Below are 17,972 nucleotides of genomic sequence, written 5' to 3'. Positions count from 1 at the left end.
TAATAATTGTTAAATATATATATATATATATATATATATATATATATATATACAAACATACCGCAAGAAATATGGTAAATAAACACCACAAATTATATCACCCAAAAATGGCCGTTAACTGCTTAGGTTAAAATTATTAGTACCGAAGCTGAACGAGAGAGATACACACATTTAGCTATTGCATTTTTCTTTTATATTTGGCCGCCGAACGGGGATTCCGAAGAGCTTAAACGTGGGACCTGATAATTCCATATAAGTTTCACTTATATATTTCTCTATTACATGTACTAAACGGAGAATTGAATAGAGAATTTTCAAATCTATCTGATTTAATAGGTTAGGTTGTTTAATAGTTGTTTAGACCGAAACTTCACTTTTTCACCAATAGATATCGCTGATAAAAATGTTTGTAAAGACATAATATATTGATAAACGTGTACAATAAAAATATCGTTTTAACATCTTAAATTTTCATTTATTAAAACAATATTATAAAATTTTATTAATTTTATATATTTATTAAAATTCTTACAATTTGTCCCCTTACTGACCTTCTGTATGAAACGTATTTTAATTATTACTAAATCAGTTGTGTTGACGTATTATTTCAAGACAGGTTATATATAAAACCAAGTTGGTTGGTGCTGTCACATTAGATATCAATGTTGCTTTAGTTCACCCAAGACTGGTATCAGTAAGTACAGCATTTATATAATTTGTATATTTTTTATAAATTCAATTATATATTATATTTTACAAGATATGTAAGATATTTGTATCTATTTTTATACTACAAATTTTTCAATTATTGGTTTATAATAATGCATTCAATTTAATATTTTAATTTGAATATCTATTTGTTATTTGAAATATTAGAATGCCCGTAGAATGCCAAATAGGATTAGTATGTACTAAAATGACATATTTCTTATAGTTAGAATAGTTTTATAGTTATAGCTATAGAAGATATTGTAACCGAGCTAATAAAATTATGTTATTGCTAAATAGCTATTTACTATCAGACTTTATTGTATGTTTATTACGAAGACTATTAATATCTGACATAAATATAAATATCATTCATTTTAATTAATCATTTTAATTTTAACAATGGTTCCAAATGTATTATGTGTATGTAAAAATTTGGGAATTTAATAAATGTAATACCATTATAGTATTCAAAACGGCTTCAATTTTACGTTTTAGTTTATTAATTTGTTATAAATAGAGTTCTGGGTAATTACAAATTTTTTAATATTTTAATTTATATAATTTATTAACTATTATCCGTTAAATTAAATAAATAATCGTAATTATTAATAGTGCTGTATGATGATTATAAACAATACGGTTAAGATACAAAAATTATAATAAAAATTATTCAGAGTTATAACGAAGCAAACCAGAGCAGCTATATGTCAGAAATTATATTCAAATAAAACTGACAAAAGATTGATTTTATAAGAAAGCCAACTTCAAGCAAATTCATTATTTACTAAAAACTTATTTATGTTTATCTCATTTTAAAATTTCATAGCTCTGAAACCTCTACTAAAATTATTCCCTATACTTTTCATTTAGTAACTTAAACTTTAAAAAAATTATTTCATTTAAAAAAAAAATTTCTATTATATCTTTTTTATATGTTAATTGAATATTAATTACAATTGTTATTAATAATTCTTTGCTCTAATTTTTTTGGCTTGATTAAAAATTCATTGTTAACGAATTTTGGTATATTTCCATTTGTGTTATGACCTTTTGCTTATCAAAAAACTTCACCCAAGCGTCATTTTATTTCCTTGTATTATTAAACTTGAAAAAATATAGATTGTTATACCTCAGTTACCAAATATAAAAAGACGTTATCACATGAATCTTACTAAAACAACTTGAAAATGCTTTACGATAGTTACTAAGGCAAGGAAAACTTTAATTTTCTTAAAAAACTGTTTTATTTTACGGAAAGAAATGGGGACCTGCTGAATACGAAACTATACTGAAAGCTTAAATATATTCTAAACTAAACTAAATAAGCCTATCTAGACGTCTAACTCATCACACATCGTCTTGTATCCTTAAATAACACCGGGCGGTATTATTCGCGATGTAACAATACGCCTTAATTTTCTCTTCTTATTAATCTTCTTTTAATGTTAAATATTTTATAACATGATAGATTAACATTTGTGATTATTTATAGTAATATTTCATTATATTATAATTCTTTTTACTGTGATTATAAACTAAAGGGACTATTCGCGATTGGCCAACGTAAAATGAAAGTGCCCACAAAAATATCACTAATAAATCATAACGCATTTAGTGAATTAAATGCCGACGATGATATCGTTTACATTCATTATTCTGCCCTTGCATTGACCTGTAGTGTACATTGACGTTTTGTAATTTATTGTGTTCGTAATTGTTAAAACGCACAGATTTCCACGAGTTGATTCTAAGATTGCCAGTGTATAAAACAAACTTGCGGTGGTCTCAGTCGTCAATTGATGTTGCTCTAGTTGAGTGGTGATTGTCTGGTAGTTTTTTACTCAGAATATACCGTAAGTTTTGTTTATAAAACATTATTTCACTCAATTTTAAACAAAAATATTATACTCGAATAATTAACATTTATCTAAATTATTTTTTTATAATTTTATATTTTTAATTATTTTGTCTTCCTATATTATAATATATAATAAATTAATTTATATTAAAGATTATAAAAATACCGTAATACAGATCACACATCAACAATATTAGGCTATTAAATTGAGAAACTAAGTAGTAAAATATCTTTATCCCCTTTTAAACTGCAGCCTCTCTGGAAAATTTTTTATTTTACTTAGTAAATAATAATCGATTAAACAAAACCACAAGATATATTCGGCAATTCGTCTTTTTGTTTATTATTTTTAGATTTATTATTGTAAAATATTTTTCGGTTAAGCTTTTTTAATTTAATGTATTAATATGTGTACTTATACTTTACTTTATATATCAAATATTCCCTATGCCAATAATATTTTTTAAACATTGTAATTACTAATCAATATCCCCAATATTCAATTTCGGAAATATAAGTTAGAATATCTCAATGATTCAAGTATTTTAATGATGGATATATTTTTATGATTTCAAAATACATTATATATTTATATATGCTATATATTCAAAAAACTTAACTTAACGAATGCAAGGATAACAGTGTACTTTAATAAATTAATATATATTTTATTACATAAAGTATATATTAATATATAGTAGGATAATACTTTATGTTATTTACATTTTAATAATAAACCATAAAATGTTCCTAAACTAAAGGGTGAAATTATTCAAACTATTACTATTATTATGAAATAGAACTAAGGTTGCATCATTAATAGAAATAAAATATATATGGAGCTCTAAAAGATAGAAGTAAATATTCAAATAAGTAATATAATTTTTTTTAAATTAACACAAATTCTAAACTTATATATTCTATCTGAATATTCACTATTTACGGTATTTATTAAGTTGAAAATATAAAACCTGTGAATTAACTTTAAAGAGCCATATGCAGAACCTTTTGTTTCGGTTCTTTTTATTAAACAAAAAAAATTCGCATATAATTTAACATATTTGGATCATATACACCTCAGAATATATTCTATAATTCGAAAGATATTATTAACAAGAAGAACAACAGAGTTTTGCAAAAGTTACAAAAATAATCAAAGTGAATTCATAATTCTAAAACAATTATAATCAAAAACGTCAAAACCAATTATATAATGATATATACAATTATTATTACAATTATTAATTAAACAAATTAAATGAAAAAGCATCTAATACTAACAAACTAGATAATATACACTTATTTTGAGTTTATTTCGTTAAATTTTTACTCTTTTATTATTCTGTCATTACATTGACATTCTGCAAATTTTTGGTGGCATATAATAAAATCTTTCGGTGGTTTCAGCGGTCATTTGATGTTGATATGTAGTGTTTTATGGAAGTAATTGAAATTTGTAAGTTTTACTAATATTAATCTATTTAATAATAGTTTAAAATATAATAATAATTACATTTTGTAATTTTAAAATCTCTGGTTACTTATTCTTAATCTATTCAAATATTTTCAATTTATAAATTATAAATTTATATATTGAGGAATAATATTGCAAAATAATAATAGAACATAACAGAAATATTATATATCAATCAAAAATTTCAAGACAAAATAAAAAATACTGACTGATAACACATAAATGGTATTAAATTAATATATTTACAATCTACTATTTTTTAATAACTGGCCAATAGACAAAAAAAAAAAATAAATATATATATATATATATATATATATATATATATATATATATATATATATATATATATATATATATTTGATGTTGATATGTGGTGTTTTATGGAAGTAATTGAAATTTGTAAGTTTTACAAATATTAATCTATTTAATAATAGTTTAAAATATAATAATAATTACATTTTGTAATTTTAAAATCTCTGGTTACATATTCTTAATCTACTCAAATATTTTCAATCTATAAATTATAAATTTATGTATTGAGGAATAATATTGCAAAATAATAATAGAACATAATAGAAATATTATGTATCAATCAAAAATCTCAAGTCAAAATAAAAAATACTGACTGATAACACATAAATGGTATTAAATTAATATATTTACAATCTACTATTTTTTTAATAACTGGCCAAATAATAACTAAAAAATAGTAGATTGTAAATATATTAATTTAATACCATTTATGTGTTATCAGTCAGTATTTTTTATTTTGACTTGAGATTTTTGATTGATACATAATATTTCTATTATGTTCTATTATTATTTTGCAATATATATATATATATATATATATATATATACGCTTTTTTTTGTATTTGCAGCTAAACGTGAAACAGAACTTATAAAGCAAACTTAATACAATTGTATATTTTTCAATATAAAAATTTCAGGCAACTTAAAATAATAATTAATAGAACTTAAAGAAATGCTACCATTTTACCTTAGTTATATATTTTAAGTTAAGTCAAACTATATACACGATATTCAATAATTGTATAATGGTTAATAAATAATAATTTTCTTAAATAGTCCTTGTGAATAGTTAATTTAATTTAGTTTAATAGTGACTAACTTAAGACACCCATAAGGCATTTGGTTTCGTATATACGTATATATATATATATATATATATATATATATATATATATATATATATATATATAATATATAAGATAACTTTGTATATACTAAATTATTTTAACCATAGTGAATGAGTTTAAACCTTAATTAAAGACATTTACATAATTATACTTTAAATTTTAAAAATACATCTATCAGAAATTAGCTATTTTTTTTCTGTTAGGATAACAGAGAAATAAATCAAATTAACATAATATGTTTTAACAATTTCTTGAAGGAATTAGACAATTTATAAATATCAGTATGAATATAAGTTTCAATTAATTGAAACCTACTAGTAGGGAATCAGTTCTACTTTATTTAATTATGTCTTTAAAAAAATACACTAAAATATATATTTTATCCCGACTATAAAAATAATATATTTTGAATAGATATATTTGGTTCTGTTATTACAATCTACTAATTAGTTATAATTGAATTAAAATAAGTTTTTCCCCACAGTAAAGTGACGCCAGATCAATTAGTATTATACAATTATAATACAATTAAGCGGAAAATATTTAAGAACAAGTATATTCTAAAAAAGGTATAATTTATTGATGCACCTATAATATGAATGTATTATAATAAATAACATCAAAATAATGTACGTCTTATTAAATATAATTATGTAAATTATGTATTAATTATATGTATTACTACCTTTAAAATGATCTAATATACAGAGCTTCCGTGAAAAATTACACAAAAGTGAAATAACATGGAATATGTGTATAATATTATTGAATGTTTTGATAATAATTTAATGGGTTAGAAATACATTCATAATGCAGACCATAGATAACAAATAAGATCTAGAAGAAGATATAAATATAAAGAGTATTATTTAAAATTTTATTTATTACATATTATATAGTTAGTTATTTGAAATAATTTTAATATTAAGATCCAATTCATACAAGATTAAATAAATAAATAGCAACAGTTATAACGAAAATACGCTGATATCTCAGATGCCATATTAATTTTTCTGTTATTTAAATACTGACTTTTCATAATTTTTTAAATTAAACTGTTTAATTCATAGTCAATATATAATTTTATTAATATTGTTCAGGTTTTATAATAGGAACATTTTTGAACGAAGGATTTAGGTTCCTTAAATGTCGTATTTAGAGCACCAGGCAATATTCCAGAATACCTACGACGATCTAGACATTATAACCGATAATAAGCTTTCAGCCACTTCCACACGGCCCTCCTACTGTTGCGATAATCGCGGGTTCAAATTCTACTGGGGCATGGCCGTAAATTTATGTTTGTGATTGTCTAACATTTGTGGTTGTCCTTAAGCAAGAGTGTACAATCCGACAAAGAAAATGATCCCAGTCATGCCAGAACCAGGCTCTGTAAGACCGGATGTCTTCTGGGCTGATTTTTAAGTTGGTCATTCGCCAGTTGGTAGGCTTATTGTTGAGGACTGTGGTTCAGAGCCCATGTTAAACTGTAGATCCGGTCCACATAAACCTTCATTGTTAAAAGGACACTAAAAAGAAAGCTTTTAAAGAGAATCCAGTAAGGAATAAGCAATTATGCTTAAAAATTATATCAATCAAGGGATAACAAGTGTGGTTGTGAAAGAGATTGAGCACAAAAGATATCGGCATTTGACAATAAAATTTAGTTAACTCGAAACTAAAAATTAGCTTTTCAAAATAGGGAAAATTGAGTTTAGCAAGGACACTTAAAAATCATATCTCAATTGGTCCATGAATTGATTTAGAATAATTGAAATTGAACCAAATTGTATTCCGGCAAGTAATAGACTGAGATGACGACAAAATACATTTTAATAAACACAAATTTAGCTTCATATATAATACCAGATCATACATAATTATTTAGAATCCAAAATTATACTCAACACTATGTTCAGTAAAAATATAGGTTCATATTTGATAAAGTATGTCTTTAGATCGAAGCAATATGTTTGATTGTGAAACATCGTGAGTTATACCACGAACTAAAAAGATGGTGTAATATTAAACTTATTTTTAAAATATTTCTAATAAAATAATAATCATATGCACAATGCATAGTCCAAAATCCCCGCAATTTTCGTAAATAACATAAATTAGTGTATTATAATTAAACAAAATAACATGATAGTTGTTCTAATGAGTTCGTTACTATACACCTGATAGGAATATTAAATATATTTCTATAAATTCAATTACAATGCCAGTAACCTTAAATTACGATATAATTCCACGTAAGTGTCAATATATTTGTAATTCTAACCACTAGAGATCAACACAAAAAAACTATCTCTTTATCAAATGATGTCAGCAAAATCAATAAATTATAAGATTTTGAACTTTATCTAATTTTTTAAATCAAAAATATTTGTTTTCTACAGTTACTTTTAAAAATGTATTTAGTCACAATAGAAAATAGATTAGATGAAACCAAATGTCTTATGGGTGGTCTCCAAGTTAGTCACTATGTTACCCACAAATTACCTGAGATTTTTATATTGAAAAAATTAAATTTACAATTGTATTAAGTTTGCTTTACAAGTTCTGTTTCACATTTAGCTGCAAACTACAAAAAAGGCATAGCGTTTACCAACTGGCGCATCTATGAGATAATAGCTGTCCTAGAAAACCTTAATAATGACTCTCCTCGGCTATAGATGACAAACAAATATCGGTGAATTTAGTAATCATTGTCGTATGAGTTTTAAAGAAATCAATAGAAAAGTAAACATTTCGATCATGACACTATGACTGATATTTTGAGTAACGCTTTGCTAGATGACTGGTTGAAAACGGGTTTAGCGGGCAAAAGGGCCAAAACAATTCAAATGTTATTGACAAAGCACACCGGCCTGAAACTCCGAATGAGTCTCCTGACGAAGAGTCCTCACACTTTCAAAATCCTACATTTACAACATTTAAACAAAAAGTTAAAATTTTAACGAAAAAGTTTATTGTAAATTCAGAGTCAATTGAAAATATTTCGGCCTGACACATAGATGGCCCTACTAGAATTAAATGGTATACTAAATATGTTTTTTAGTTAGCCCTAACCCTCAAAAGATGCGTGTATAAATTAGACAGCTGTCGGATTATTAGTTTGTAAATTATAGCATTTTGAGTGAAGCAACTTTTGTTATAGTGAAAAAATAGATAAAAAGGAATTTTGCGTGTTTATAAAATATTGCTTTTTGAATGAAAAAAAAATACAGTTGAAGCAAAAACTTGGTTTGGTGCCGAGTTTCCGGACACCGTCCCAGGAAAATCAACCATCAAGGATTGGTATGCTAAATTTAGACGTGGTGAAATGAGCACCGACGACGGCGAACGCAGTGGACGCCTAAAAGAGGTTGTTTCGACGAAAACATTTAAAAAATCCACAAAATGATTTTGAGTGACGGTGAATTGAAACTGAAGGAAATAGCAACACTTTAAGATATCAACTGAACGTGTATATCATATCATTCACGAATATTTGGGTATGAGAAAGCCCTGTGCAAACTGGATGCCGCGCGAGCTCACTTTTGACCGAAAACAACGACGAGTTGATGATTCGGAGCAGTATTTGAAGAAGATCAAGCGTAATAAACCCGAGTTTTTGCATCGATATGTGACAATGGATGAAACATGGCTCGATCATTTTCACTCCGTGGACTGAGTGGACTTCACATGATGAACCCGCTCCAAAGCGTGGGAAAACGCAACAGTCGGCTAGCAAGGTTATGGAATTTATATTTTAGGATGTGTATGGAGTAATTTTCACTGACTACCTTGAAAAAGGAAGGACCATCAACAGCGACTATTACATAGTGTTACTGGACCGTTTGAAAGACGCAATGGCCGAAAAACTGCCGCATTTGAAGAAAAAGAAAGTGCTGCTTCGCCAATTCACGTGCAAGATAATTCACTGTGTCAAAAATCCATGAATTGAGCTCCGAATTGCTTCCTCATCCACCGTATTCTCCATATCTGGCCCCTAGCGACTATTTCGTGTTCTCAGATCTCAAAAGAATGCTCGCTGGTAAGAAATTTTCATCGAATGAACAGGTAATCGACGAAACTGCGGCCTATTTCGAAGCAAAGGGCCAATCGTACTACAAAAATGGTATCGAAAAGTTGGAGGTTTGCTATAATCAGTGTATCACCCTTCAAGGGAATTATGTTGAATACAAAAAACTAATTTTTCCAAAAAATATGTTTTACTATGGTAGGCCAGGGACTTTTCAATTGACCTGTTACTTGTTCAAAAGTGTCAATAATAATTTATTATTCACTTTATTTTTTTCGCGCCCCTTAATCTTTGGACATCTGTGTCGACAATTTCTTTCACTTAAGACACCTTTACTATGCCTCTATAAACAATCATTATGTTTTATCTACAGATTTCTTTAAATAGTAGGTGTAAAATAGGAATTCCCGGATATTATAATTACTTGGCTCATAATTATAATTAACAATCAATGCAACAAAATATATTATCAGATAGTGTAAAATTATTGTTAATATTTTTATATATATCTTATATTATTTATATTTTAATTATATAAAATTTTCAAACTCAAAAAATTAAAAGTATTTATATTTATATATTTATCTTCATTTATAAATAGTGAAACATGGGCATGATTAAAATTAGTAATTTTTTTATTAACTATTTGAACTTTCTTCAGACCACTTTCCTTTCAGTGCCATTTCTACTTTCACCGGCATCCGAAGAAATGCGATTATTCGCTTATTTTTAATGGTTTCATTACTTTGTCGCTATACAAAAAAAGAACAACGAACACTTGACTTTCTATTATTTCCGCATTAATATGATGATTAAATGTATTATAGATTATAATACATTCCGTACAAATCGTAACATTCATGAAATGATGATGTATTGTATGTGGTCTTCTGGTTAACTATACAGGTTAATTATAAATATTAAAATTGGTTTCAAAAAATAATAACAAAAGATTATTACATTTCTTGTTTTTGAATTATAGCTTCAATTAAAGCCTTATATAATAATCTCGTAATGTATAAAAATTATTAGAATACAACTCGTAATCAGGATGTGTAAGACCGGTTGTCTTCTGGGATTTCTAAGTTGGTTACTCGCCAGTTGGTAGGCATGATGTCGAGGATCGTAGTTCGAAGCCCATGTTAAGTAATAGTCCAGCCTAGCTAAAAACTAGTTGGTTCACTTAATTATTTTACTACATTTGAATTTATGTATCCCATGACTGACATGAAAAGAGTCGGAAAGTTTGACAGTAAATAGTATGCACACATATGTATCTTTAAATATTAATATTATTTAATAATTAAATCATGGATATATTCTGAAAGGTCTGAATTTTAACTGTATTGGGATTTATTATTATTATTTTTTATATATATTTTAAAATCTCCTTTTTACCAACGAGAGTGTATCTGGACTGGACATAATATTTAATGTGGGCTCCGAACCACGGTCCTCGGCATTAAACTTACCGATTGGCGAGCAACCAACTTAGAAATCATCCCAGAAGACATCCGGTCTTACCCACCCTGGTTACTGGCGTGAATGGAATTATTTTTCTTGTCGGATTTTACACTCCAAAATTTACGACCAGCAGTATTCGAAACCGCGACTATCGCAACAGTTCGTGAACCGTCCTGTCGCCTTTAGCACTGCGCCAACCAAGCCGGCCATTGGGTTTATTGAATAACTGAGTGTAGATCAGTACAATATTTTTTTTATATAATGTTGGGGAAAAAGTAATATCGCTTTTTCCTACTATATAGTTTTAAAATTGTATTTATCTAGTAATTCTTATTTAATAAAGATCTAGACCAGGTTTAAAGTTAATAGACCATACAATATTATTTTGCTTACTCAAATAATTTACTCTAGAGCGCTCTTGAAATTCTATAATCTATAGAGCATTCTAGATATTAGTGAGCTTGATATTGAAAATCCCAACTGGAACTTACTGAAAAAAGGAAAATGTAGCTCAGACTCATCGAGCTGTATGGTGTTGTGTTTAAGTCAACACCACTATCACACACGCCATAACAAAGAAATCCAGTAACTGAAGAAGTCGGTCGATAATTTATATGAATAAATCAACTGATTTTTTTTTAAATCGCCTTCCCGGATATTGTTTAATATTATGATATGAAGTTTACTTTGGGCGTTCAGTACTAAATCAAAAGTTATATGGTTTGTCAATTTTATTGTAAAGGATGTACTATAATTTGTGAAGATATTGCCCATTGTTCTGCTGGTTTTGTCCGTTTTTGTTGTTTTACATTTTGTTCCTAAGATGATGAAACACCATATTGTAATTATTCTAGTTGATTAATTTTCCGATATCTTCATGAAAGTGTTGTACAATTACTTTAAGTAGCATTGATCCAAATAATTGATAATCGGAAGACACAACATCCGCTATATGGATAGATGGATGCATTTTAAACATTTACGTATTTTGTGTAGTCTTTATATAGTTGTCCATACAGGCCCTAAATTGTTTCATTGATTTCAATGTTTAATTCGTCATTCAGACTAGAGAAATTCTTTTCAAATTGCTCTTATTATCTATACTGAAATTCCCAATTCTAAAACATATGGCTTTCATACAATATACTTTTTTGGTTAGTGTTAATGCATCTTTTTCTTCCCAATCATAAGAAAAAAAAAGCAAAATTAAAACAACTTTATTTACAATCAGTGTGCTTTCTTATCCAGATATTTAAATATTCTTGAAGCTTCGTGAAGGCTTGTGTAAAGGCTGTATGATGACTCGTCTAATTAGATGGTTACATCACATTTTATCCCCGATTGCTTTTCCCTTGGGTACCTTGTACTGAGAAAGTAGGCTGGCTTCTCTTTTCTTTTTGCAACCTGATTATAATATGATCGAAATTATCTGATCGGAAGGAATTATCCAGTGATGATTTTCTTGCCTCTATAAAAATATAGGTCCAAAGATTACAGAAAAAAACATTTATTAACTTTTCCCACAGATTACCAACGTTAATACACTTTCCGATATTTATCAGCTTCTTATCAAGGGGTTGAAATGTCATAATACCTTGTACCTTGTGCAAGATCTCACAAGATCTCCCTATATGATGATACAACATTTATAAAAGTGTTGTTATACAATATAATAAGCTGCTGATTCTTCATTTATTTCAACTCATCATTTATTAACATCATGTCAATCATAATTATTTAGTTGAAACCAAATTATCGCTGTTTAATGAATTAACTAAGTCAAACAATGCTACAAATATGAATACAATGCATGCATAATAACAGAAAAAAATGTTTCGTGCTGTTTATTAATTTGCAAAACAAGTACCATAGGTTAACGCGTCAAATATTCCATTACAATTTGTGCTTCCAATAATAATTAACAGTAACATTATTTTAAAACAAAACGAGTAAGTATAACTAAAAACTGTAATAGTAACAAAGCGTATCTACTTAAATAGACCGTATTTTTATAAACAGAAAATAAATTAATAATTGTTTACCATATATTCTAGAAACAAATAGATTATGTGACAAAATAATTAAATGTACGTCGAATCAATTCACGCCTCAATTTATTTTTCAATTTATTTATAACATTTAGGAAGATATAAATATATTATAAAAAATAATCAAGAAACAATATTAAAATTATCAAATGTGTACTGATAAAAAGTAAACTTCTTTAAATACAAACATAGAATACTTAGAGCGCCAAATTAATTATTAAACTTCTAAATTAAGAAGTCCTACTCGAACTATTATTTTAGTAAAGACTTTGTTACACGTTTTTTTGACAAATTAATATATTTTATAATATGCCATTTTATTATTTATTACATATTATTATTTTATTAAACACGCTTAGCTCTTACTTACATATTACTCATTAATAAAATAATTTACTAATATACTTAACTTATTATTTTATTAAACACGCTTTCATATTGGTGTTATTTCGTTATTTTTATGTCTTACAACGAAATCCTGGATAACTTCATAAATCCCTTTGATTTAGAAATCAACATGCAACTCTTCTATGGTTACGTTGCGATAAACATTGCAAATTAAAAGAATAATTTTGTTTTGCTGTTATTCACTAAAAATTCAATATCCTTGATCGCCAAGCATCAAGTATTTCAATTCAATCTCTTATAGTCCCTCACATATAGGCCACTTCCAAAAATACTAAATCTTCTAAACTAAAAGACAGAACTAGGCAAGCTATCCTATGATATATACCAGGTAAATTGAAAAATCCCCGACACATAGATGGCGATACTAGAATTAAATATATGTGTTTTTAGTTAGCCCTTACCCTCAAAACATGCGTGTATAAATTTAACAGCTGTCGGATCATTAGTTTGTGAATTACAGCATTTTGAGTGAAGCAACTTTTGTTATTGTGAAAAAATGGATAAAAGAGAATTTCGCGTGTTGATAAAATATTGCTTTTTGAAGGGAAAAATACAGTTGAAGAAAAAACTTGGCTTGATGCCGCGTTTCCAGACACTGCTCCAGGAAAATCAACCATCAAGGATTGATATGCGCAAAAGAGGTTGTTACCGACGAAAACATTTAAAAAATCCAGAAAATTGAAACTAAATGAAATAGCAGACACTCTAAAGATATCAACTGAACGTGTACATTACATCTTTCACGAATATTTGGGTATGAGAAAGATCTGTGTAAAGTGGGTACCGCGCGAGCTAACTTTTGACCAAAGACAACGACGAGTTTATGATTCCGAGCAATGTCTGAAGATGATCAAGCGTAACAAACCCGAGATTTTGCCTCGATATGTAATAATGGATGAAACGTGGCTCCATAATTTTACTCGAAGTGCTGCTTCACCAAGACAATGCACCGTGTCACAAGTCAGTGAAAACGATGACAAAAATAAATGAATTGGCCTACGGATTGCTTTCTCTTCCACCGTGTTTTCCAGATCTGGCTCCCAGCGACTATTTTCTGTTCTCAGATCTCAAAAGAATGCTCGCTGGGAAGAAATGTTCATCAAATGAAGAAGTGATCGACGAAACTGGGGCCTATGTTGAAGCAAAGAACAAATCGTACTACAAAAATGGTATCGAATAATTGGAGGGTCGCTATAATCAGTGTATCATCCTTGAAGGGAATTATGTTGAATAAAAAAACTAATTTTGCAAAAAAAATTGTTTTACTATGGTAGGCCGGGGACTTTTCAATTAACTTGTTAAGATCAATGTATCTCTTACAGTTTCCAAGATAGGGACCGCCAGATTTTATTCTTTGTCTATGTTGGGCTTTCTTATAGTTTCCAAATACTAAATCCGCTAAACTAAAAGAGAGATTCACCCGAAACCTTTCTTATAGCATATAAATCCCACTATTTACGAATCTGGTAAGCATTTCAATTTATCTCTTATAGCCTCCGAGATATAGGCAATCGAATTTGATTCTTACAATATGAAGATTTAGACCGAGAAGCTAAGAGAATGATTCACCAATCAATTTTTCCTACAACATATTTATCTTGCAATAAACCCATAGTGTTTCCTCAAAACATTCTGGAGAATTTTATATTCTTCTCTGCAATATTGCATACTGATTATTGAATATCGCAACATATGAACTATAATTGTATTTAATTAGGAAAAGGAAGATAATACTAATCGGAGTTTGCTTTGTGAATAAACAGCCTGTCAATTTGGAAATTTACTTAATTTAGACACTGCAAGAAATCATTCTTAATATATTTTAAATGAACTATATCAAGAAATTTATCTTTCTGAAAATTCCCAATAAAACTACTATTCATGGTCTAAAGGATGACGTTATAATTCCTTCATAAAAATGTACACATTTTAGATTTTCTAATAAGATATACTCAATAGTACTTGATAAGAATATTTATAAGGCTTCTAAAACGTATGCAAGTAATATAGTACGCTATATTATAATTCTATAAAAAAACACAACAATCGAATAGAAATAAGATATTGTTCATTTTGCTTACATTATATGATCATCTAAGAAAGGTGAATTAATTTTGAAGCATCTATAACAGATATGATATATTGCATCGGTATGTAGCATAGCAATGATATATTGATTCCCACTTATTTTGAATAGTGTTGATGTAATATATGATCGATCGCTCTTAAAGTATCTGTAATTACTTGTCTCATTCAATACTTAAGATTTATTTATGTATACTGTTTCTTTTTTTGATATTTGGTTTATTTAATTATACTGAAGAAAAACTGATGTTCTGATGTAAGTACTGATGTTCAAATTACAGTTATTCCTTGCTTCTATAAAAAGGAGATGTTAAATATGTAAGGTTGGAAAAAAAGTTATTTCGGGTTTTCTTAGGTACTTACTTTCAGTACTTATTCAATTAAACCAGAACAATATATTTGAAAAATTCAGGTCTCTTTTTCATGTTCTCTTTCATTACTTTCATATGTTTATGATGTTTCTAAAATCATACATGTCTTTTTTTGTTGCCTCTTATTTAATCAATACTATATTTTGTATTTACTGGTAGTGAGTCATTATTAATCATTTTATTGAAGTGTAAGTTATTTGTTTTCAGCTTTTAATATGTCAAATTAACAGTCAAAAAATAATATGATCGTAACATTAATATTTTCAAAAAATACTGTTGGGTCAAAAAATAATGGCACGTTAGAATCATGCTATCATTTGTTATTGTTTATTGTTTGTTTTTGTATTACCTAAACTCAAACAACACTTCGAATCCACATCGAAAAATCTTTAAAGGTTATTCAAAACATTGAATTCAATAACTGCTTGAAAGACTGGACAAAAATTAACATAGATGCATTGTACCCAAAAGGCATTACTGGGAGTTTGAAGACAATAACCCATTTCCCTTGTATTTCAAAATCCTGACAATTTTTTAAATAGTGATTTTAACAATTGAATATTTGATAATAACTCAAAATTAATGTACAGTTTATACACGTATTTGCTGTATCTTGTATTATATATGTTTGTATGTATTTTTTTTTTGTATGTTTGCAGTATCTCAGACATGTCGGCAACACTGTCAAGTCCTGACCAGATGGTCCCTACCGGACTCTCTACTCATACTTTTCTCTATTTGCTAGTACCAGCTCTAGCTTTATTCTACACATATTGGCGAATAAGCAGAAAACATATGCTGGAACTAGCTGAAAGAATTCCGGGGCCGAAAGGTTGGCCGATCATTGGAAATGCTTTGGAATTTGTAGGGACACCAAATGGTAAGAAGTTGAAAGTGGTGTTGTAGATAGGTTATGTGCTACTATTTGGAACAAGTCTCATTTAATTGCTATAATGTATATGTAATTGGTTTAGTAACATGGTTTTAGTACCTTAAAAATAACACTCCAATTTCACGATATTAGATACAGCAAAGTTTCTGTACTAGGTGCTTCCATGTACTGTGGTTAGCGATATTTATTGGTAAAATATTGCGAAGTATTAAAATCAACGACTGTTAAGCCCAATCCAACTGTTAAATTCTATGGTTTTGATATATCTCTAGAGAAAATAGTTTCATTTAGTCCGTTTTATGTTAATTGAATTATTCACCATATACACACGCTAAACATGAAATTTTCAAAATTCAATACTGTTATTAGTGTGTTGCCGTGCGGCCTGAGACTAGCTGGACGAGAATAACGTCCAATAATCAGATCAGGTGGTGTTAAACGTTTTAGTCTACGCACTTCACTATCATGTCGTATATTTAGCTGATTAGCGAGTACATGCATAGGATGCACTGACACTATTCGAAGTACTTCACACATACACGTTGAATTACACTCGTTAGGTTCTAGAGGAATACCGCGTTGTATCACTTTATTTGAAATATAGTACGGTGCATCAACAATGGCACGCAACGCCTTATTTTGGATCCTTTGAATGATGGATATATTAGATTTGCTAGCATTACCCCATAGTTGGATTCCATATGCCCAAATAGGCTTGAGTATATACTCATATAGCAATACCTTATTATCTAATGATAACTTGGATTTGCGCCCGATGAGCCAATACATTTTATATAATTTTAGTCCCAGTTGTTTCCGTTTAGAGAGTATGTGCTTCTTCCAGGTTAGGCGTCGATCTAGGTGCATACCAAGATATTTAACATGCTCTGCTTGGGTGAGTTGACGATGATTGATATTTACTGGTGGACATGTTCTTCTACGCAGGGTAAACATTATATGCGTGGATTTTGTTTAATTGGCTTTAATGCGTAATTATATAGTTTAGCTTTTTTATGTATAATTTTTCGAAAACTTTTGAGATTATCGGTAATAAACTTATAGGTCGGTAGGAGGTCACATCTTCTGGTATTTTTTCTGGTTTAAGAATCATTAATATTTTAGCTACTTTCCAGATACTAGGGAAGTAATTAATTCTTAGCATAGAATTAAATATAAATGTAAATTTTCCTCATCTTTATGTAGCTGAGACTGGAAAGGTTTAAAAACATTGTTTAAGTGTTTTGAGAAAAAATGTGCTTTGTGAAAAAAATAAATGTCGGCCTTCTTTTTGTTGCTTCTCGCCCAATTATTTTGGTTTGTTTTAATAGGTGGGTTATGCTGCTGCGATCTCCTAAACTTTTTTGTTGCTTTCCACAACGAATAGTCTGTAGCCTCAGCTGATGTCAAGTTTTCTAGGTATTCTTGTATGCCTTGTTTGTGTTCAATTTGGATTAGTTCTTTCAGCTCT

At 28.2% G+C, this 17,972-nt stretch overlaps 1 protein-coding gene across 2 annotated transcripts in view; it reads left to right on the top strand.

Moving 5' to 3' along the window:
• Positions 1-651: 651 nt before the first annotated feature.
• Cyp4g15 (Cytochrome P450 4g15) overlaps positions 652-17,972 on the top strand; it is a 29,654-nt gene continuing 12,333 nt past the window's right edge. The window contains exons 1-2 of one of the 2 annotated variants that reach the window (XM_076394872.1): positions 652-694; positions 16,272-16,492. In XM_076394872.1, the coding sequence (XP_076250987.1) occupies positions 16,282-16,492 (211 nt within the window). In that variant the 5' untranslated portion in view covers positions 652-694; positions 16,272-16,281. Of the gene's footprint in view, positions 695-2,426; positions 2,565-16,271; positions 16,493-17,972 lie in introns of those variants that run through there. The other variant, XM_076394871.1, reaches the window with a different exon arrangement.

This window comes from Rhynchophorus ferrugineus, unplaced genomic scaffold, assembly GCF_030347505.1.
Source record: "Rhynchophorus ferrugineus isolate W39M unplaced genomic scaffold, kcgeb_rfMv2 rfM2, whole genome shotgun sequence".
Taxonomy (NCBI): Eukaryota; Metazoa; Arthropoda; class Insecta; order Coleoptera; family Curculionidae; genus Rhynchophorus; species Rhynchophorus ferrugineus.
The sequence above is the reverse complement of the archived record's forward strand: the minus strand, read 5'-3'. Positions and strand labels throughout refer to the sequence as shown.